We start from the raw sequence: 22,548 nt of genomic DNA, 5'->3' as shown, positions 1-22,548 counted from the left end.
GAATCATACATTACCCTAGACTGTTTTTTTTACATTGGAATGTCTCTCTCACCTTACTTTTATTAATCTAAAGAGACCCTTATTTCATTTGTTCATTATACAGTTTTTTATGTAGAGCCGGTGGTGAGAGGGTTACATTTTTGGGGGTTCGTCCAGGATTGTTTTATTTTTCTGTGGATGTGTGAAACTTGTTGTGGCAAACTAAGTCAGCATTTGGTGTAATTCTGTGTGACTTTCAAAATGGATGCTGCTGAGATTGAAGCATGGTGCAAAAGGAAACAGGTCGCATGTGAAAATACACTTTTGTTGAGTAACATTACTTCTGATGTTGCATATCCACTGTCTGCTGAACATCCACTGTAAACAGCTAAACATGCAGGATGCTTGTGGACTCGGTGGCACTCACTTTCACTCCACGGGTAATGAGCGTGCACAATTAAAGGGGCGTGGCTTGGTCGCTCACTAAAGCAGAGGGAGGGCAGAACCTCGAGACGTTGAATTGAAAAAAACTCTCATTCTTTCAAAACTCCGGACAAGAGCTTTAAGTGCAAACTGAAATCTTTCTAGTACAAAAAATGTTTTTCAAATCCAAAAAAAAAAAAACAAAAAAAAAAACTACAACTATGTGACTATTTTACACCCTCTTCATTGTCACTCTTCCTGTCATTGTGAAGCAGGAGTCACCAAATGTTGGATTGTTTACCCAGCTGTTGGGGAACTTGCTCTGGGATTAGACCGTCATGAGACAGGTTAGTTTTACCCTACTGATGATGTGTTGCTGCAATAGTAATTCTTGCAAATTCCTTCTTACAAATTCGCAAACAAATGCAAAAATCCACACACATGCCAGTAAACGTTTGAAAAAATGTCCTGTATTTCAAACTCCACAGCAGCAGGGGGCGATGTTGAGTAAATTTCAGGCCACCAGGACAGTTTGTTTTCCAAAAAAATCTTAATTCAACGCATCAACAGGAGCTACTGCCTTTGACTCAAAATCACAAATATCTCCTCAGAAGGAGAAACGCTAGTTTGTAGGACTAAATCTAACACAATGAGCAGCGAATATGGCGGCCTGATACGAAATCAACAGAGACACCTGCTGGTGTAAAATTCTGCTTTACATTATATTTGCGAAGATTGATGGCCTGCGTGTGGATGTGAGTGTGTTAGTTTATGGATCTCATTGCATTTGTTTGCAAATCTGCAAGGTGGAATAATAGTGCCAAAAGTCATGTGACAGTGGTAATAGCATGCTGAAAGCCGAATTGCTTTGTACTTGACTATTTTTTTTTGTGATGGGAAGAAACACATTTCTTAGTATGTGTAAAACATTGTTTTTGTTTCTGTCACATGTTATATTTATTTTATAGGTTTGTTTCTTACTTGCTAATCAAAATGCATTACATTGTGAATGATGTTTTGTATTTGCAAACCACACAGAGTTTTACTTGTGAATCATTGGGTGTGAATAAAACATGTTTTGTGTTTTACACAGCCCAAATTAATGAAGCCCATTAATTTTAAACTTCGAAAAACAATGTGGTTGTGGCGTACAGTATATGCATTGAAAATGACTATATTTTCACAAAATCAAAAAATTATGACAAAAAAAAACAACAGTCTCAACATAAAGTCAATGTTAATACAACCTTCTGGTGCAAAATGTCCTAAAAAAAATGTTCTTTACGAACTCAGAAGGACAGCATGGCTTTGAGCAGTGAGGTAGCTTAGCCTTCATTGCAGCATCACCAGGTTTCAGGGTTGTATTGTGTCTGATATTCTTATGAAATGTGTTTAAAAAAAATACCTTTTTTGTCAGAAATTTCTACAATTTACTTGGTAGTTTGGCCAGATTGGAGCCTCTTGAAGTCCATTTTTGACCCACAGATCTTATGTTTGCTACCTCGACATAGACTCCACTTTATCCTGGAAATATTCTCATTAATCGGATTGATGTAAATATCAATATCAGTTCACTATTCTTATGGAAATCCACCTGATTTTTTTTTTCCATCTTGACATATCAGGAAGCTTCAAACTACGATTTGATGTTTTCCTTCGTTTTTCTGATGAGTTTAACACAGTTTCAATCCTCTTTATGTTCTTTGACAATGCGCTACATCAGTGTTACTTACATAATTCAGTCAAACATTATTTATTGAGGACGTGTGCGTAGAGAAACAGAACAGAAATCGACATCAGAGCAGACGAGCTCCATGTCCTGCACATTAAACACCAGCCCAAACAGCCTCTGAAGCCTTCATGTTCAGGGTTTGAAGCAGTTTGCGGTGCAGATGTTGCTGTGCTGCAGGAATCCAGACCACAGCCCTGATGTGCAGAAAGCTCCGGCATGAATGAATGATATATGCTTGTGGTAGAAATGCATTTGCTGGGGTAAAAGTGGGTCAGCTTTCCTGGAAAAAACCTCCCTGGGGGAGACGCCTGTCACAGATACGAGTAAATAGGCTGGGGAGGACCACCTCCTTCATGGTCTCCATCACTTCTCTCCCTCCGCTGCTTCCCCCTTTCTCCCTCCACTCGCCTCTCATTCTCCGTGACCTCTTGCTCTCACACAGAAAGTACATACTCTGTTTGCCAGCTTTTCCAGGATACCAGACCCCACAAGCACACATCCATAAATGCCAGATCAGATTCTGTATCCAGATGTGAATAATTCAGCCGACACGGCTGCTTTCTTCTCCTGTAATGTGAAAACACTCGGGGGATCTCACCCTGTCACTGTCTGAACCCGCTCTTCTCACGGCACAAACGCCGACGCTCAGCAGTGACCTACTCTCGCAATAAACACCTCATTTAATATTTCATGTCAGCTTCAACAACCGTTTGATTTGACCCGGTGACCAATGAGGCGCGTAAGGAAACTAATGTCTCACTTTTCCACCGAACATGTCAGTATTTCTTTCAGTGGAATTAAATATCCTTTAACAAGGCAGATGCTTGTATTGGAGCAACGCTGCTTTTTAAAATTCTTTACCGCAGCTGCCTTTCATCTTCCATCAGGCTGTTAACGGAAACTCACCTTTTACTGTCACCATGAAACCTCTCATCAATCTGTCTGAGGTAAACTTGCATTGTGGGTAATGACACTGACAAATTCTAAAAGTTTAATAATACTTGAGCTTGACAAAATGATAATGTCATTAATTAAAAGATTATTCAAATGTTTTCATTAAGTGCCCAAATCCCTTGTTTTAGCCGTCCTGTGGGTCGTTTTAAGCTCTTTTCTCCTGAGTGTAGTCGGAAATGTTTATCACTTTGGGAATTGTTGGTTGTTTGAGTTTCAGAAATATTGCAGCGGAGATACTTGAATTAGTGAAAAAAATGAAATTTTGAGTGATCACATTCTGAAAACACACCTGAGGCCCCGCTTTGGTGATGATGTTTCAAATAAAACTGCATCACTGCTACATTTACATGGCAACATTTTGAAAACCACATTCATCTGCACAGAAAACATCAGAAACACTGAAAACAATGTAGTTTTCATGTTGGGACACTGCTGGGTGCTGTTTGGGTGTTTTTATGTCGTGAAACGACACGTGAGCAGAGAAAAATAAGCTATAAATGTTAACAATGGGAGCAAACGGTTGATACAGGAGAGCGCTGTTATTGTGAATCTACTGAGCGCGTGCAGAACAACCATTTACTCCAGCCGTCATGTGCTTTAACAATAGCAGCATTTCCATCATTTACACCACGACAGAGCTGGAGCATTTTCAAAAAGTTCCACCCTCTGAGCCGTTTTCAGCGGCTTCCAGCATCATTGTCATGTAAACACAACGAAAGTTGTCGCTGTGTAAACTCAGTTTGAGTCTTCCAGCTTAATTGCACTATTAATTTTTTCCTTACAGAGAATCACATAAAACTGGTGAGAGCTTCTTTTCTTTTCTAATTCACAATGAATGGCCTAGACACCATTAAAAATAATGACTTCCATTCAAATAACTATATGACAAGAGAGTTTTCATCTAATACCTGTGAATAAAGGGACTTCTGATGAGGCCGCCTCGTTGACGTCTCCTTCTGAGTCGGGTCAGAAGGAGACTTTTCTTTCATAACTGATAGTCCCAAAATGAAATATGGAGTTTGAAGGAAAACATCAAAGCGAAGTGCAGTAGCATTTATTTACCCCAGAGGCTGCTCTGTTATTTATGTGGACATAATATCCCCTGGAGGGCGAACAGTGCCGGCTTGTGTGGGACAAACACCGCAGAATAAACAAAGTAGTCCAGTTTGCTCATTAGCAGCGACCCTACAAACATTCCACTGCGATCTTTAAAACTAATGTTGATCGCACTTGAGGAGAGAAAAACTGCAGAGATGGGAGTTCTTCAGGTAAAAGGCCGGAGGTCGTCCAGCGTTTGCTCTGCAGGGAGAGGAAGCGGCGGCGGGAGGAGGAGGACAGAGGCGGGCCGGGACGAGCAGAGCGCAGAGCAGCAGACAAGATCTTAAAAGGAAGGTGTGGCTGTTCGAATGGTTTGATTAACAGTCGCAAATTCCCTTTAAACCCAGTCTGCTGGGGGTCAGAGCACGGCGGCGTGGCTTTGTGAGGGTCCACCTGGCGGATGAGGGGTTCTGATCATCTGAAGATCAGCTTCGGATCCGGTAAATAAAAAACAGGCAGTGACGGGTTTACAGGAAATCAATACCGTCTCAAAAAGAAAAAGGTCAGAACACTTAACTAATATGCTAGTGAAGGGCTTTTGCCTGTATTGAGGTGAACCTGGTGTCCTGAGAGTGAACTCTGGGTCTCTGAGGGTCAAAGACTGAAGGAGAAAGGCTGAACAAACACAGAGACAAGTGGAGCAGAAAACTTCCCAGAAATCCTCAAATCTACTGCTGCAGGCTGAGAAACCTTCAAAGTAACAGAAAGCCTGAGAGCTGTAGCACAGTGAGCTAAAAGCACCTGCAGAGCCGACGCTGTGCCGAGCCGGGGGGGAACGGGGGGGAGAGAGAGGTTAACAGCCTCCGAGCAGCGACGGAGCGGCACTCACATTCACGATGGCCTCCTTCGTCTGAGCCATGTCTGATATCACTCCGTCGGTGATGATGAGCAGGACAAAGTACTGAGATCCGTCCTGCACCGCCGCCGCGTACCTGGGTGAAAGCATCATCAGCACCGAGTGCTTTAAGTACAGCAGAATGTGCAGAAAGATGGAGGCTGCATGAGTTCTACATCCAACTTGAAGAGCCAGAGAGAAAGCCACAGTGACAGAGATTAAAAAGACACATTAAAAAAACATGCCGTGCAGAAACACACACACACACACACACCCGCTCCCAGTGTGTGACACAAAAACTTAATATAGACATGTAAAGATGTGAAATATGTTGTAAAGCTCTTGACGTCTCACAGGTCCTTCCAGACGCTATTATGAAAGCCAAGAGAGACGCCACGGCGAGTGTGGCCTAGTTTCAATCACCCGTCGCTGCCTGCAACATGAATTATTCACTAAACTGTTTATGCAACTGCAGCAGTCTTATTCTCTCAGAACATCATCGATCGCGCCGCACTCGTCTGACCAGAGCCGATGAGCGAGAAGAGGAGGAAATGTGTCGGACCCAAGGTGACGGTTCGGAGGTGAAACGCCTCCCTCGCCTTCGCTTTGGTCGATGTGGCTGCGAGGCGATTGACATTTTAATCAAAAGAGCGCGGCCCGGTCACAGACAACAGCGAGACAAGACGACGGCCGTTTAGGAGATTAAACGCACGTTTGTCTTCCTCCCCCTGCCGTTCAGCAACGTGAGCCGCAGCCTCGCCGAGCGGCGGGCGCGTTAGCCAAGCTGCTAACTGCAAACCGGGGAAATCAAACCCATTCCAGCCGAGGGGACACGGCCAAGTTTGAGCTCAGTAGAATTATGGCTCAATAACACACAAAGGCAGCGAGTACATAAAGAGAATCTTAACGTTTTAGTAAACATAACGACATTCTGGAAAAGCTAAAAGTAATCTGCTACAATGCGTTGTGACTATTTCATTATTTTTAATTAATTGCCAAGAATATAAATTTCAGAACCCAATCACTTAAAAGAGAAGCCTCTGAACGTTTCAGTTTTTTTTTAATCTTCTCTCCACTGTTTTCTTCGTGGAGCACTTCATTTGTTCTCAACAATGGGGTGTCTTTCAAGGTCTCTAACTTCTTTATGAATAACTTTACCGCACCCATAGTTACACTGCACCCTTCAGGCATGAAGAAGCTGTAAAAAGTCCCATTTTATAAATGCATCTCCAATTGCTTCAAACCGGCGTAGTGCTGCACTTTTATTAGACCTAAAATCCTTCAGAGACTTTAATGAATTATTTTTATCGCTTGAAATCATGTCTAAAGGTCTGCGGGGGATACTTCCTGTAAATTTTCAACAGAGTAGAATTAAAATGCAGACGGTGTTTAAAGACTTCATCTTCGGCTTGAGCTGCTTGTTAAAGGAGCACATAAAGAGAGTAATCTAAACACAAACAGAAGCCATTCAGCCTCCTTGGATGGAAAACAAGTTGCAGCAGCTCTGTGTTTTGACCCGGCCGGCCGCCACATTTTTCCTCATTCCCCGTCGGTCGTTATAGTCCGTCAGATGTTGTTTGGTCAAACTTTCCAACCCAGACGCCTGAAACGAAGCTTTGGTTCAAGTTAAAGTCGCTGAAGTTTTTGACAAATGGATCCTGAGAAAGAAAATCCACCAGCAAAATTCACACAAATCCAATTTTAATATTAAAGTTTGCTATACTGGTTTAAAATATGTGTTCCATTATTGTCTTAATGCCACTATTATATATTTCCTTTAAAAAAAAAAAAAAAAAAAGTTATTATTGAAGCAGCAGAGCTCAAACTGTGGCCCTTGTGCTCGAACACAATAATTTAATGGCTGGTTCAATATGAGACGAGCAAATCATGTCTGCTGTGTGTTTAATGTGCTACGGTTCAATTTATAAAGCTGACCTTTATTTTCACTTTGTGCACTCACTCCATTTGCAGTGACAGGACGTTTGTAACGGCGAACTGAAGCATTTATACTCAACCTCATTTAATGAATAATGTGACTCATCAACTCGCGTCAGGAAAGGCAGAATGACACGAATCCATTTTCTCTGCGGCTGCCACTCACACCTCCCCGCTCTCATTACACGTCTGGAGAAATGACGCCGCGACTCCACGCCGAAATAACCAACCTCAGATATTCCAAATTACCATTCCTCTTCATCTCGGCAGCCGATTATTTATTTTTCCTCAATTAATTGTGCTGGATTCATGGGGAAACCATCATTCACTGTTTTAATATCTCTGACGGCGCGTCGGCCAGAAGCAGATTACTTACAAAGTGACTTTCAGAGAAAGGTTGGCTGCGCTGTGATGCATGCTGGGAGGTTTGTCTTGGTACCTTGCCACATGATTAACAACGGGAGCGAAGTTGGTGGGTCCATAGAGCTGAACCGTCTTAAGGCTTTGGTGGTAAGCTTCAAGGATGCCCTCCATGCCGTTACAGTACGGGTTGTCAACGTTGCCGTTCTGAGAGAAACAGGGACAAAACCAAGAGATGAGTGGTGGCAGATCTACAAAAAAACCTTCACTGAGACAAATTTTCCATTCAGCTCGTCAGTATAGACCGTCACTCGACTTTCTTCAATTAAAAATATGCAAAATTGAAAAAAACATTGAAATATTGTTTGTGTTATTCATACAGTCATACCATAAAAAACCATAAATTATCCAGTATTCCTCAAAATTTTCATTGTAATAATTATGGTTGAAGATACTCGGAAAAACTAATGTTATTTTATGTAATATTCTGAAATAAAAGTTTTTGATGATTTCACTTCCGCTGCTGTTTTTTTTTTTTTTTTGCCCCCTACTTAACAGAGAACTCTGGCAAGAGCAGACATGAAATAAATATGTACTGCATTTTCCAGACTATAAGTCACACTGATCACAAATGAAGAAAATAAAACCTTATGAATCTCACTGGTATATAATACACATCTTTTTCCTAACAGCACAGTGGATAATCCTTCTTCAGCAACATTTAAGAACACAAACAACAAAGAATTTTTAGCGGTATTGTAGCAGCATTCTGTTGTCATAAAGGGACACCTAGTGGTCAGAGATGGTAAGTATTAGTTGACTGGTTATGAAAGTCACTTCCTTATTTAAGTCTCATGGCCTCCAAAACAATAAAAACTAAAATTGACTTCTAGTCCAGGAAATATGTTAGCTTTGAAATCATAATTTTATGTAAGTTGTTGAGAAAGTTGTTGGGTACGGCTTGGCGCTTTTCTCCTTGGACTCTGTGTTTTGAAATAGATATACAGAGTGTTGTTGTTAATATTGCAGCTGGTCGAGGTTTGGAATCCAAACTATACAACAGCATTCTCACGTGAAAAGGCAAAAAATTGTGTTGCATGTTGGGAGTTTGTTCATTCAACAACGGTGCTCAGACATACTGAAAATGCAACTTTTTCAAAACGGCTCCCAAGATGAATCCCCCTCCGTGTAAACTTACATCTTTTTCAAAACTTTGTTTTGTAAATGTGAAAGTTTTCTGAAGCGAAAATGCAAAAAAATGCACTTTCACTTGAAACATTGCAAATACGGGGTCTGATTCAAAAAGCCTTTTTTTCTAGGGGAGGAATGAAAACTAGCGAGGTGCAACAAGGTTGGAAAAAATAGCTGGAATTCAGATTGATTCAAATAGTAATCGTAAAATAAACAGCATTATTACATTTGAAATTGAAGAATAATAATGTGAATAAGTATGCGCACACGCGCACACACACACACACACACACACACACACACACACACACACACACACACACAGCTTCTACAAACACCAGTAATAATGGAGGGTAAAACTAGCGATTGTTTTCATATAACAGATATTTGTAGCTGGTATGCTCGTACCACACCACATCAATGAACCCATCACACCAGCCTGTTTTCTGAGAGTCCAAGTAGAGATGAGGAGTGGCTTCTCTCACACCAGCAGTTTGCTGCAGACGTGTTCACAGTGTGTTCACAGACGTCTCCCCCCCCTTAGAAAAATACAGTGTGGATTTCAGGGCAGAGTGACATTTTGAAGAAAAAAAATAAAAAATAAAATAACTCTTTTTACCCCCTGGAGATGTGCTTGTCAAACCACTCTTCAAAGGTTATATTTCTCGGCTACAAGTTTCTAACCAAACACACAGTGTAGCAAATGTGTCACTCAAGACTAACTTTACTTTTGAACCTACTTACATGGCTACAGCATGAAAGAATGAGACTTCAATTATATGGTGAGATGAATCTTAATTTGCAAATTTTAATGGAAACATAGAGTGATGCAGACGTCCCCCTGTAGACACACTCCTCATTAGGCTGCACTACGCAGCAGCCGCAGCACATTAGCTGGCTCAGAGAAGCTAAATTGATTTAAGAATCCCTCAGCCTTAGAGAACCTAATTTGCACTATAAAAGGTAAATGAAATTCCTTCTGAATTATGTATGTCAAAGGTGTAGCTGCATTTATCGCAGAAAACACACATCCATACTGTACGTGGAAAATATGCTCGCCCATACATGAAGAGAGGATATAAATACACAAATGGGTCCTCGCTCCGCTGGGAGGGCCCGAGTCGTCTTCTCATGTGGATTCACATTAATTTTATGAACCATCCTGATGATGAATTACAACCTCGCTGTCTAATTTAGTGACACGGTTTACTCACCAGTGGGAACTCATGGGAGACTCTCCCATCAGGGGGTAGCTTAGCACCAAACCCCAGAGCTGGGAACATCTTATCGCTGTCATAGTCCTGGATGATCTCTCCAACGGCCTTGAGGGCCATGGCGTACGCATTCATCTGGTATGGGTTCATGTAGTGCAGTGAAGTGGACTGTGATGGATTTCCTTTCAAGACAAAAGAAGTCAGAGTCAGTGAAGCAAAGCGACAGACTGAAAGCGACGTGACAGCTGCAACAGGGGGGGGAAAAAAAAAACAAAAAGGAAACAAGGGAACCAAAACCAAATTGGATGTTTTGAATCGAGAAAAGGCCATCGGCTCACACTAATCAAGAGCCTTGTTAACAACTCTGCACACAGCAAATGTTATAATCGATGCTGCACGAGAGAGAGAGAGAGTGATTATTTTATGTTTTCAAGCTCTAGTGATGTTTTGAACTGTTTTTACACTTCAAAATGATCAGAGTCAGTGATTTCTGATAAAACAGATCGTATGTAACAAGGCTGAGCAGATTTTGATGGACAAAGAAAACAAGAAGTTACATTTTCTAAGGCTCCAGGCACTGTTGTCTTGTAAACGGACACTCAAAACAAGACATAGTTTTGTGTTTTCATGTTAAAACATTGTCATGTAAATAGGGTCTGAAGAACTACTTTATATTTTATTAACATTTAAACACAGTGTCATCTGCATACAGTTATCGTGTTGCTTGTGCTGTATTTTCAAAATTGTACTTTTTGTGCTTTTCAGCATATGTACTGTGTCCTCTGTCTGCTCTAAATCACATAATACTAACTGATACGCTAAGATTTAAAGAAAAAAAAAACATATAAACAATTGAAGAAAGGAGCTCAGAAGCCAGGAGAAAACTCCAATCCCTCTCTGATTCATAAAAAATGTCTCAGTTATGCGTCACGTGACATCTGGAAGCAGAGCAGGGTGACGGTATTCAGAATACTCACCATTTGATGCAGTGAAATCAATGGCCACTGTGAAGTGAATCTGAGTCCTGAAAGAGATGAAAAGGAGATGGGATGCTGTTAACAAGCGAGAGGCAGGAAAACTCAGAGCTGCAGCTTAATGAAGCTCTCACCGAGTCTCAGTACGCTGGCTGCTCTGATCCGAGAACAGGCGCCACAAAACCGAACCCCGAACACACCTTGACTGTCTCCGCTCCCAGATGCTTCCTCACTTATCCAACCGGGCTGCTAACCAGGCTTTCATTATCCAATTTATAAAACAGAGACGTGGAGGACGGTACATACACCATTCCTGGTCGCGCGGCATTCAGTGCTCTGCTTTTGGTCTCCTACTTAAAGATTTAACAGAACAGTGGCAACAGCACAAACAGAAGAATCGAGCAGCTCCAATAAAGGCACAGTAATTTCCCAAACGGCTTCCACAAACATAAAATGAGATGCTGCAGCTGGCTTAATGATTAACATCACACTGAGGAAGGAGAAGAGTGTGGCTCCAGTGTTAGGACCAGGGTTGGTTTCACTCTTTATCATCTTGTTTTTATGATGTGCCTACAGTGGCCATCGTGTCATGCGCCGTCTCCCATCAGTCCTTTAATTCTAATTGATCTACGATCAGTGGTAAATTTGATGTCCTCCAATCACTGCATCAAGGCTGGAAAAGAAGCGTCACAAAATTTCCCGAAACACAGGATGCATTTATTTTATTCATGAGCCTGTAATGATGGCCAAAACCTTGAAAAGGGAGCTAAACACGGGCTAACTAGTCTCTGCTGAATTCGCCTGTTTCCCGCGGGGGGCAAATGGAAAGTGAAGGGATGCAGAGCGAGGATCAAAGTGTGTGCTCTTTCATTGTGATTAACACTGATTGCCTCTTCCTGACTTTACCTCCATTCAGAAAATTCCCACAAGCGCAGTATGGCAGATAATGGCGGCCTCCTCCCGGGGAGACTCTGACCTCAGCTCATTAATCAGCATTGAGCCGGACCGCTCGCCACACAATGGGGAGTTGTTACAGTGGCATGCTGCCTCAATTTGAAAGTCTCTGCTGATTTCTGTGGTTAGTTTAGATCATTTGGCCAGTGGAGCAAGGTGTAGAGTCAGAGTTAGGCAGAGCGGACACACGGGCGTTATCAATCACACTGCTAATTAGATGATTAGCCAATGGTTTACCTTCAAACAGATTCCTGCTGCCGGTTTAACCTTTCACATGATTCAGCTGGACTTGTACCTGAATGGTTTACCTGTTTACTGAGTCACATTATTATCATTTGATGCCTTATCTACTAGAAGATCGAAGATGTAGTTTTACACGAAAGTATCCTTGTTTTATAAGATGAAGACTTGGGTTCAAATTCAGCATTTCTGCCTGTTTGCATTTTCCCTCTGTGCTCATCCAAATTGTCTCCATGTACTGCAGGATTCCCGCCACAAATTCAGGGGTGAAGCCTGCTTTGTAGCATTTGGAAACACTCCACAGGGTCGTAGAGATGGCAAATAGGATCTGAAACATTCAGCTGAAAAGAGCGAGAAAACATCCCGCTCTCAAGCCTGCAACAAGGCTCAAAATCTGCTTTCCCAATATCAGAGATAGATGTGCTGCATGACCCAGTTCAGCCTCTACAGCCTTTAATTTCCATCCAAACTGTGGCAACGCATACAAATGGCTCCGTGCAGAATCATAAATCATGACCGTTATTCCATGACAACAAGGTGAAATTGGTCAAAATTAAGTTTTCAAACATTTGTTGATTTTTCCACCATTAAATATACCAATGACAATCCATAAAATGAAGATTTATAAGCAGCTGATGACCTGGAAAATCTAGACTAATGACTCTATAACTGCAGGGAAATGTATTCTGTGTTCTTTAGTAAATTGTTTTCTGGAAAACTGCTTTTCTGTCTGTAATCGTGCGCAGTTCACCGTACAACCGAATACCAGCGGGGGTGGAAACCGGCTATTAGACACTGGCTGGATTTTACTGGGATTTCATTGCGATTCTGATCTATTAAGTGTTCGCACATGAGCAATCAATTGCCCAAATGTAGGAGTGTAATGGCTGACATGGCAAATATTTATGATTACATGATAAAGTCCCCAAAACGGTTTTGATAAGCTCAACAACTATTCTGTTCCTAAAAGCATAAAACTGACAGCATGTGCTACTCCACATATTTGAAAAGTTTCTTTTAACAGCAGTAGATAATCTATCCTGGTTCACAGCTCCTGGACACACGATTCTTCAAGTTTGCCTGCATTTTGAGGGTGATAAACTAAGAATAGTACAGGAGCACATAAAAGAGGGTTTTGAGTGCATTACTGCTTCTGTTCAGCTTGGAGTGATTAAATGAAGTTTTGAATCCCCAAACAAGCTCAAAACGGAGCTGGATGTGCATTTTGTGTGTGTGTGTGTGTGTGTGTGTGTGTGTGTGTGTGTGTGTGTGTGTATGTGTGAGCGTGTGTGCGTGTGTGTGAAAGCTGTGGAGAGTCAGGTGAGGAAATGATTTTCAGCAACATGAAAATCTGCTTTGTTTTCAAAATGTCGCAAAATTGTTCTGAATCAAGTAACGTGTCTTCACTGGAAATGATGGGCAAACAATGTCTGAAACACATGTTTTTGAACTGTGGAATGAAATCACCACTGAAAACCCACACAGAAAGACCCTGAACCAGACTCAGATCATAGATATTCTTGATGTGAGGAAGCGCCATCACACCATGCTGCCTCTAATCCCATGATCAAATTAATCCTAGAGTAACACCTCTTCTTTCTATTAAACACACTGCCGCTGTATGTGCAGAATAATACAAAACATTATCACTGAGAATATCTGGGGCTTATTAATTCTCAGAAATGTGTCAGTGGCAAATTCACCTTTCTGTCAGAGTTTTGCACTGCATGATTACACATAATTACTTTTTATATATAGACCTGTGCGGTAAGCCCTCGATAAAGAAAAAAACATCAAACCTCAGTAAGTCAGTGACTGTTCAACCTTTCATCACTCAGTGGGATTTGGGTTTGGGATTTACATTTGCTCAAGGTTCAGAGCTATTTACGCTCTCTCCCTCCGTCTCACCGTGCACAGCGTTTTTCCATGAGGGTTCACTGACTGAACAGAAAGAAAAGTCAGAGCATCCTCACTGATGCCACTTTCTATTAGAGGAAAAGAATTGAAACAAACAAACCAGCAGAGCATGGACACACACGGCTCTCCGGGGATCTGGATTTGCTGCAGTGGCTTACTGCTTTACATATCACAACACACACAACCTACTGGGCAAAAAAAAAAAGAAAACGCTTTAGGCTCTGAAAGTAAAGTGAGAAAACTTTCAAAAACATTGGCATGAACCAATTCATTTAATAGAAATGGGATTTTTGTTAATTAGAAACATTTAAATATTTCCTGTGATCTAGTCTAACATGCTGATGGATCGTTTTCCATTTTCAAGGGAAATTTGAGACATCAGTGACAATCATGCAAATATTTTTGCCTTTTTTAAAACCTGTGCAGAAGCCTGTGACTCAAATGTGAACTTCTGTGAAAGTTTCACAATATTTTGGAGAAACTTTCATATATTCACATTAAAATTTGTTCCATTCAAGTGTTTTCTTGTTCTCATTTCTTGTTTCTTGTGAAGCAGATGAACTATGCTCACCTGTCTGTAAGGTGTTAAACAAATAAAGTTTGATTGATTGCTCCCACTAAATTTGCTCTTGATGTCACTCAGTCAATGAGCCTCAATATAAAACATCTGCTGCTTGTAAACTACAGTTTTATTGTAGTCAAGGCAGCATTTTTTTTGCCAGTGCTGTAAGGTAACTTTAGCTATATAGAAATTTGATTTGTTGTCTTCAGTGACACGGAGTCGAGATGACCTTTAAACACCAAAAACAATTACCTGTGTGTTTCCTGGGTCAAGTCATAAAATGTTCTGACACATCCACTCATTCATTTCATTTCTGCACTCACCCAGCAGGTATGAGACACTGTGGTCGTTCACTGACGCTGATCTATAGAGCAGTGTGTCATCTGCATAATGTGGACATGAGATGTAGCAATTATCAGTCTGTCTTTCTGTATGCATTTCCAGTTCTGATGATACTCAGCTCTCCGTGGCTCTGTGTGATGAATTAATTGATCTATTTTATATACTCAGATTAGTCTGACAGGGGACGGGAGCCGCTTGTTTGCTCTGCATAAATTACCAATCCATCAAAGTCTTACACGAATAAGGAAGCAAATATTGGAAGAAGAAGTTCCTGAAACTTTTTGGGGACTTTTGCATGTTTTCAATTGTAATGCACAGCATGAGTATGATAAAAAGCTGAACTAATCAATATGGATTAATGCTGACTGATGCTGCAAACAGCTGCTCCAGGCTCTCCCTCTACCATCGTTATCCTCCAAACTACAGTCCTTGACAGCAGGTAGTTATTTCTTTCTCCAGTTATTTTTAATTTCTCAAACTCTTCTCTGAGTGACACATTACTCAGCGGACAAATTAATATACAGCAACGCCCGTCATTTCTCACATTTAATAAATCTGACTCCAGTCTCATCCAATGTGATTCAGGACAAATCCTTCAGAAGTGGCACAGCAGCAGTTTCCCCTGGGCTTTACGGCGTCCTCTCACGCAGCGGCTCTGCTTCCCCTCTTCCTTCGGTCTTGTTGTCAGCTGCACTGACAGCCCACCAACCAGTTTGCACATCACCTTGAGTTACTGCATTAGTTTAAAATAGGTACGACTGTAGCAGAGTCGTGTTGACTTTCCCCTTTCCAGTCAGACAAACACCATATGGCAGGAGTCTCTGTAATGTGAAGTGCCTGCAGGCTTGGCAATCTGGGCTGAATGGGATATTGTGTGTAATGTAAAACAGTGAGAATGCACATACGATGTATTAGCAATCTCATCAGCATATGTTGGAAAGTGGCCAACATGGTGCAGCTCACTGATTTACATGATGTCTCTCTCCTGTGTGATGAAATGCAAGCAGTGCTGCAGGTTTACCTGCAGGAGTGAAGACATTATATTCTCTGCTGCTTTATTAGTCTGCCTCAGTAAAATCAGTGCAGTATGACTGAGATTTACACAAACTACACCCTTCCAATGATCATGAAGTTAAAAAAGAAAACTCACTTGGCGATACGGAGGCAGTCAGATTCATGCTTTATTGCCAATAACAATACCGATTAAAATGCTTTATTGGCTGCACAAACTGTTAAAGCTGTATACAGCCGCAACGACTTTCACTAATGAAATGTTACCCTGAAGGTGTGTTGAAAGACAAAAAAACAAGCTTCTCTGCTTCACACTGAGCCCAGTAATGGTTGGATGTTAGATCATATGAAGGCTTTCCAAAAGTGAATGGATGACAAGTGTTTCAGGAGACGCCACTCAGCTCTGTTACCACCTTTCCTGCCAGCTTCAGGGCAGAACGACAGTGACCTTTTGTCCTGAACAGTGAGGTGGAATGATGGCAAAACACTTCCACCCAGAAAAACTCCGGATGTGGGACTTGTAAGTCCTAAGGCACAGAAAATGTCAACACTCTGAGAAACTCAGATCCATTCTTAATCCCAGTGGTTGAAAAACCAGACACGGAGAAAAGCGACGTGGCAGAAGTGTAAGCAATAGCGATAAGACGTCATCCTCCAAAGTGCCACCTATGAACGCACGGAGACGAAGAGGTGGCACAAGCCAAGAGTCGCAGTGCAGTAAACTGTCCTGACAGCTTCTACAAGCAGCTGCAGCTGTTCCCTCCTCAAACGGCGTCACAGAGGAAGGCGAAGCGGCGAGCTCTGCTTCCCTGAGCAGGAGCGGCGGCGGAGCGACGGAGGGAGGAAACGCCAAAACCAGGCAGACAAAGTGATCGTTTTTAAAAACATTAATGTCTCTGTTGCATGACTAACGATCATGGATGCTTTTATTTCAGTCTTTATGTAAGTGGTGTCAAACATAAGGCCATGATGCTGCCATGAAAGTTAGCGACCTCAGTGCTACCAAACATGCTGAATCTAACATCATGCAGAATGCAACCATGACTGTAGCTGAGAAGCAGATCCTCACATTCAATACTCAGTAATAATCAAAAGATGGCTGAATAAGACAAAGAAAGGAAAGGGATCGCTTCCTCTGCCATTCTGCAGTCTGACCACAAAGCTGACCGACCGGTGAGTCAAGCTAAAAATATATGAATACATCACGCCATCCCATTTCAGGACAACAGCATTTTTGGGGATGAAAATATTAAAGCTTAATAAGATCTTTGCACAATAGGGGCCCCACACAATCTATTACACGACTGATCTCACAGCAGATTTAATTTAAAAAAAGAAACATTTTAACATTTGATGAAAAGAATATAAATCTTTCATTACCCTTTCTGAATGAGACCAGTGTGTGGCTTTTTGGACTTTAATTACCTCTATTTGACTATATCTCTGGTTCCACTGAAGGTTAATGGAAATTAATTAAAAAAAAAAAAAATGGATTCACTGAGCAACCAGCCAGGATGCAATTGTGGGTCTGGAGGAGAAATTGCTTTTCTCCCTGTGCTTTAGAAATCATCTGAAATGCATCGCAATAGTTATCACCTGCTAAAGAGGCAGCAGTGAAGCTAACCCAACATGAAAGCAGAAAAAATCAATAGCAGGGATCTAAAATATCATATTTTGGGTTTTACATCAGTTTTATAAAGCCTGCTGCTCAGACTCCCACTCATTTTTCTCATCGTCTGTCTGAATGACAGCATCGGCAGGCATCTGGAGTTTCTTTTTTTTATTTAAGCTGCTATTTTTTACGTGTGCATGAGTAAAAGAAAAGTGTTCTCTTCCACCCAGCGAGTACAGATGCCAGATGAAAACGCAGCCATCCACGGGACAAACGCTGGCTGCATTCTGCACCGCGGCACATAAACCGCCTCGTTTGTTTCAGAAGAAAAACAAAATGCCTGCATTGAAAAAAAATAAAAATAAAATAAGCAGATTTAAACCTGGATGTGCTTCAAAAACTATGCTTTCTGAGCAGAAACATCTGTCAGTGGGATGAAACCGTCAAATGAGATGAAGACAGGCAATGATATCTTGGCAGGTAAAGCGTCGGTGTTGCTGTTCGCTCACATAGAAAAGACTGTTTTCTGTTTCACTCACTCACTCACTCACTCACTCACTCACTCACTCATTCACCAGCTGAGAGGGGATTGGATTTGCATCTGGAATCTACCAGGCTGTCCTGGAGAACGCCGTCCCAAGCCTTGCTGGACTCTAAAAAGTGTTTTCTGTAACTTGGACGTGTTGCTTTTTTCACTTAGATGTGCACAGTAAATCAAAATAGCTTGTAATTGAATATTTTTTGGCTCCAGTGATTGGCATTTTTTTGTTTATACTGCCCCAACTCTTATTATTTTCCACTGTCACTGTTTTCCTGTTTGGAGTGAAGTCATGAATAAAACTGCGGGCTCTCTACTGTATGGGCGAAGCCTGCTGACAGAGTGAGAGTTATTAAACCCGAAGCCAGCTTGATGAATGCTAAGTGGAGAAACTTTAAAGCGATAAGACTTTGTTGCTTGCCTCAAGGTTTCCTGCTTTAATTGGCTAAATCAGACGCTAATTTTCCTCAAGTCTCCTTACAAACACCGTGAGTCTAGTGTGTCATTTCTCAGGGATACAGTTAATCTATTCTATCAGGGATAAGCCGCACGCTCTCTGTTTCATCCTCCCTCTGCCAGCGCTGGTAATCGTGTTTATTTTCTTCATCAGTCTGACTCACAACCTGCCTCAAACTGACAATCTATTAAATTTAATATGACAAATTTTGCTTTATTTGATGGATTTGGCTATTTAATGAGAGTACTGATTTCACAGGGTGGATCAGTAAAACATCCCACGGTAACTTTTGGTATTTCTGAAAGATTGTGGAGCTGTAAATACTTGATTGTGGTTGAACGGATGCCTACAGATAGGACATTTGAAATATCTTCAAAGTGTTTCTACAGGCTGAAACTGTTAGAAATACATATCAAAGCTGATTTCACAATTTTAATGAAACGATGGTTTCTGGATGCTGACAGAGGCAACTATGAAACTACCAATATGGACAATAAAACCAGAGTTAAGGACTGGGACGTTGTTTTTGTCCAACTGTTAATGTGCAGAAGAAGTATTTACTACAGCAGCCCTCGCAGTAACAGACAGAAGCATCCCTCCTGTCCATCAGCTTGATGACTTCTTGTGAAAATATCCTTAAATTGAGGCTTGTTTTACATGAATTTCCTCCCAAAAGTCAGATATTTCAAAGGGGACGTCCACCACTCCCTCCACTCCCTCGTTCCAGCCCGGTGTGTTTGTGAGTGTGCCGACGAGCAGCATCCGTCCGAACGCCACGTCTCAGATCGACGACGCCCGCGCTATCATCTTCAAACACGGTTTGATATAATGCTGAGTTCACGGCTGATATAACGACCGCGATCAGCCAAGTTTCTGCAGGAGAACATTTCATCCGCCGTGGTTCAGAGACAGTATGAGTTTCTCTCCTCACAAGCTGTTCATGGTCCGCATCAAGCCTTTCCAAATGTTACTGTGGCCAAACAACTCCATCTTTGATTTGTCTGCCCGGACCACAATAATCCAGAAGCCTGTTCACTGGCAAGCTGCAGCCTGGCTCTTGTGTTTTTAGTCAACAAAGTCTTTTTTTTTGGGCCAAATCTATATAATTTGATGTGATCATTGCTTTTCATCGTGGTGATTAATTTCACACTGCAGTGGCCCTGAAACACTCCCACCACCTTTCTTCTGAGGAATTCACCACATTTTAGTGTGTTGACACCTCAAATTTAAATGTCGGCGATAATTGTTATAAAAACCAAAAACAACAGAGTGACTGTTTTTTTTTTTTTGGCACTTATTTTGCATCTTTTCCAATGTTTCCTCAGCTTCTGATTCCCTTGTTTAGCCTCATGTCCTGTCAACATGTCTTATCCTGTTATTTTTCTCTTTTCTTGTCCTTTGTTGTTTAAGTCCTTGGTCGAGTTTTGTTATTTCTACTGTTTGTATTCCATGTCTCATGTCAGTTCTTTCAGGTTTCCTCTTGTGATTGTTGTGATCACTTCTCTTGAAATGACGTAAACTTCTCTTGGTTCTTTTAGAGTGGAGAGTCGGGTTTGTGGGGAAATTAATCAAATTAATTTTGACGGCTCATTCTTCTGGAGAATCGCTCGTGTTGGTTTGTGTTTTCTGCCCCCAGAGAGACGGAACAGGAGGCCACGGAGAAACGGCTCCAACAGCAAGGGTGAGAGGCAGTCCTGCGCTCAGAAATACTGAACCTCTCTTGACGGTATCCCCCTGACAGGTTTGATCTCTTTGGGAAGATTTTAATACACGCAGACTTTCATTGTTGAGAGCACCTCTCGAAGAAAACATGAGGGAGACAATGACAACAGAGAGGCTTTCAGGAGGATGTAAAATACCTCCAGAGGAAGAAAAAAAAACAGTCCACTGTTCCAGGAAGAGAGTTTTTCACAAAGATTCATATAATTTAAGACTGCCGCATGCTTTTAAAGTAAGTCTTTCCCACCAGCCTTTCTCAGGAAGCCCACAAAAGAAGTGATGAGCGTTTAACATCTCTAAACGTCTGTAACTCGGAGATGAAACAGCGCCTTCCACAATGCTTCGCTCCTCTCACCGGGTCGCATTCATTAATGGGATCGTCTGTCTGGTTCCACTGTGAGAACCTTTCAAGTGAAGATTATTACTCTTCACTTAACATGATGGATAAAGTGAAGGAAAAAGGTTGTTTTTTTTTTATTTCGAGCTGATAGCTATAATAGAAGCTCAGTAAGATGAGAGATAATACTGGAAAATAACTTTGATTAACCCTCCACCAGCAGGTTTACTGAACAGTAAGTAAAAGTAGTGTGATGGTTAACATCTGTGTAAAAATCTTTACAAGTTTTCACTTTACATCTTATTTTAACCTCTACACAGATTAGACATAAGATGGTCACAACCCACGAAGTAAAATCAACATATTGTTCCTTTTTCCTTTTCTTTTCTTTTATAAAAACATGAATTTTTTTTCCCATTGTAAGTGAAAAACTACATCTTTTTTCAGCCTCTTACTAATGAAAGTGAAAATAATATAACTCCTCGATCTAATTCATCTTAAAGCACGAATACATAATAAACTCTAATGGATCATAATTCATGTTCCTCAACTATTTGGGTTAAGTATTATGAGTCTTTCACAAGAAAACCATCAATAAAAACATGAGGTTTATTTATGAAAAGAGGGCACACCTCCTGCTCCTGATAGAGCCTCGGGGGGGAAACAGAAGCCAGAAAGAGCCGTTCTGCTTTAAGCATGTCAATATTTAAAGAAACACTCTCTGTTAGCTGACTGCTACTTTTTTTTCTGCTAAAATAACTTCTGGTCATGGAATTTTTCAGTCTGCTTGTACTAGATACAGTGAAAGTCTCAAAGTAAGACAGGAATGAAATATATATATGTAAAACATAAAACCTAAAAAGTCAGAAAACAAGTCTATTTTTTGTCTCTCTAAGACTTTCCTTCATCAATGTCTTTCATGAGAAGTAACTTCATGTTTGGACTAGAAACTAAGAAAATAGTAGGTTTTTGAATTATTTTATCTAGTGTGTCTTATAACACACTTTATCCTTGCTCCTGAAACTTGAGTGTATTTATCTTCCATGAATTACAAACTTCTTTTGTGCGCTGATTAAAAGCAGCAGCAGTTGTGGGACCTGATGTGAAGATGCCCCAGAATCAACAAATCCCAGCAGTCCTATTGAGGTTACTGCAAGCTTTGGATAATTGTTTATCTGGGTTTCTGTGGATATCCAGTTGCAGCAACATAAAAACATCTAAAGAAAAGAAAAAAATCTACTAACAGAAACTGTTTTGCCTTTTGAATTAATTTCAAAAAAAGTGTATTTTCCTCTCAAAATGTTTCACAATTCGTATTGTATATCAGTCCAACCTCAACATAAAGCCCGTTTTAGTGATATTATAGTGTATATGGTTTTGTCCCACTTCCCTTATGTTTGACACCCCTGCACAAAAAAGTGAATAAGTAGTTGGAGAAAGCAAACATGAGCTGATAAATCACTTGTAATACACAGTGGCGTTGAAAAGCAGTGACGGTGCTGGTTTGTGGGAATGAGCGATGCTGTATCATCGTTTTCTCGCCAGAGGATGTTGTTAATTCCTACCCAGGGAGTCAGTGAGAGCAGCGGTGGAGTGGAAGTGAAGAACGGCGTGCGCTGGTGTCAGTTTCCTCTCCTCGGTGTGCTAACGGGGGTTTTAACGGCTCAATTTGGGATTCTTGTGAGTCCATGCAGTCACAGGGTCGTACCGGGTGGCAGCGTTGAATCTGTGAGGAGGTTCTATGAGGAAACATTGTGATGACGTTAAAATACTCAACCTGACCTGAAACCTCTTCTGTGAAGAAATTTTTACATGCACCATCTGGATGCTGGGTTTCACTTATCTAGTACTTCTCCGCTGCTTTTCCATCCACTGGGGCCAGTTTGAGGTTCAGTGTCTTGCTCAAGGACACTTTGACATATAGACCGGGTCTGATGGGGGAATTAAACTTTTAAACTTTAAAAGTAAGTTAAGGACGAGTGGAGTGCAGAGCGATGTCCAGGTGGGGACAAACGTGTCTGAGTCTTAGCGGAGGGTGGAGGTCGTTTTCCACAGCTTCTCCATACTTTCCAGTCGCTCAAAAATGAATTAGACCAAAGGTGAAGAAGGTTGTGTTTAACCTTAAGGATGAATGCTTTTTTTTTGGAGTAAAATTTGGCCCTTA

General features: G+C 41.3%; 1 protein-coding gene across 1 annotated transcript in view; it reads right to left on the bottom strand.

Moving 5' to 3' along the window:
- The window catches only part of cpne5a (copine Va), a 77,875-nt gene that overhangs the window by 5,015 nt on the left and 50,312 nt on the right, over window positions 1-22,548 (bottom strand). Inside the window, exons 15-18 of the mRNA XM_030118134.1 lie at window positions 10,699-10,745; window positions 9,722-9,903; window positions 7,396-7,523; window positions 5,016-5,118 (exon numbers count right to left, since the gene is read on the bottom strand). Coding sequence (XP_029973994.1) covers window positions 5,016-5,118; window positions 7,396-7,523; window positions 9,722-9,903; window positions 10,699-10,745 — 460 coding nt within the window. The remainder of the gene's footprint in view (window positions 1-5,015; window positions 5,119-7,395; window positions 7,524-9,721; window positions 9,904-10,698; window positions 10,746-22,548) is intronic.

Source organism: Salarias fasciatus, chromosome 20, assembly GCF_902148845.1.
Source record: "Salarias fasciatus chromosome 20, fSalaFa1.1, whole genome shotgun sequence".
Taxonomy (NCBI): Eukaryota; Metazoa; Chordata; class Actinopteri; order Blenniiformes; family Blenniidae; genus Salarias; species Salarias fasciatus.
Note: the sequence above shows the minus strand (reverse complement) of the source record. Positions and strands in the feature narration are given on the sequence as shown.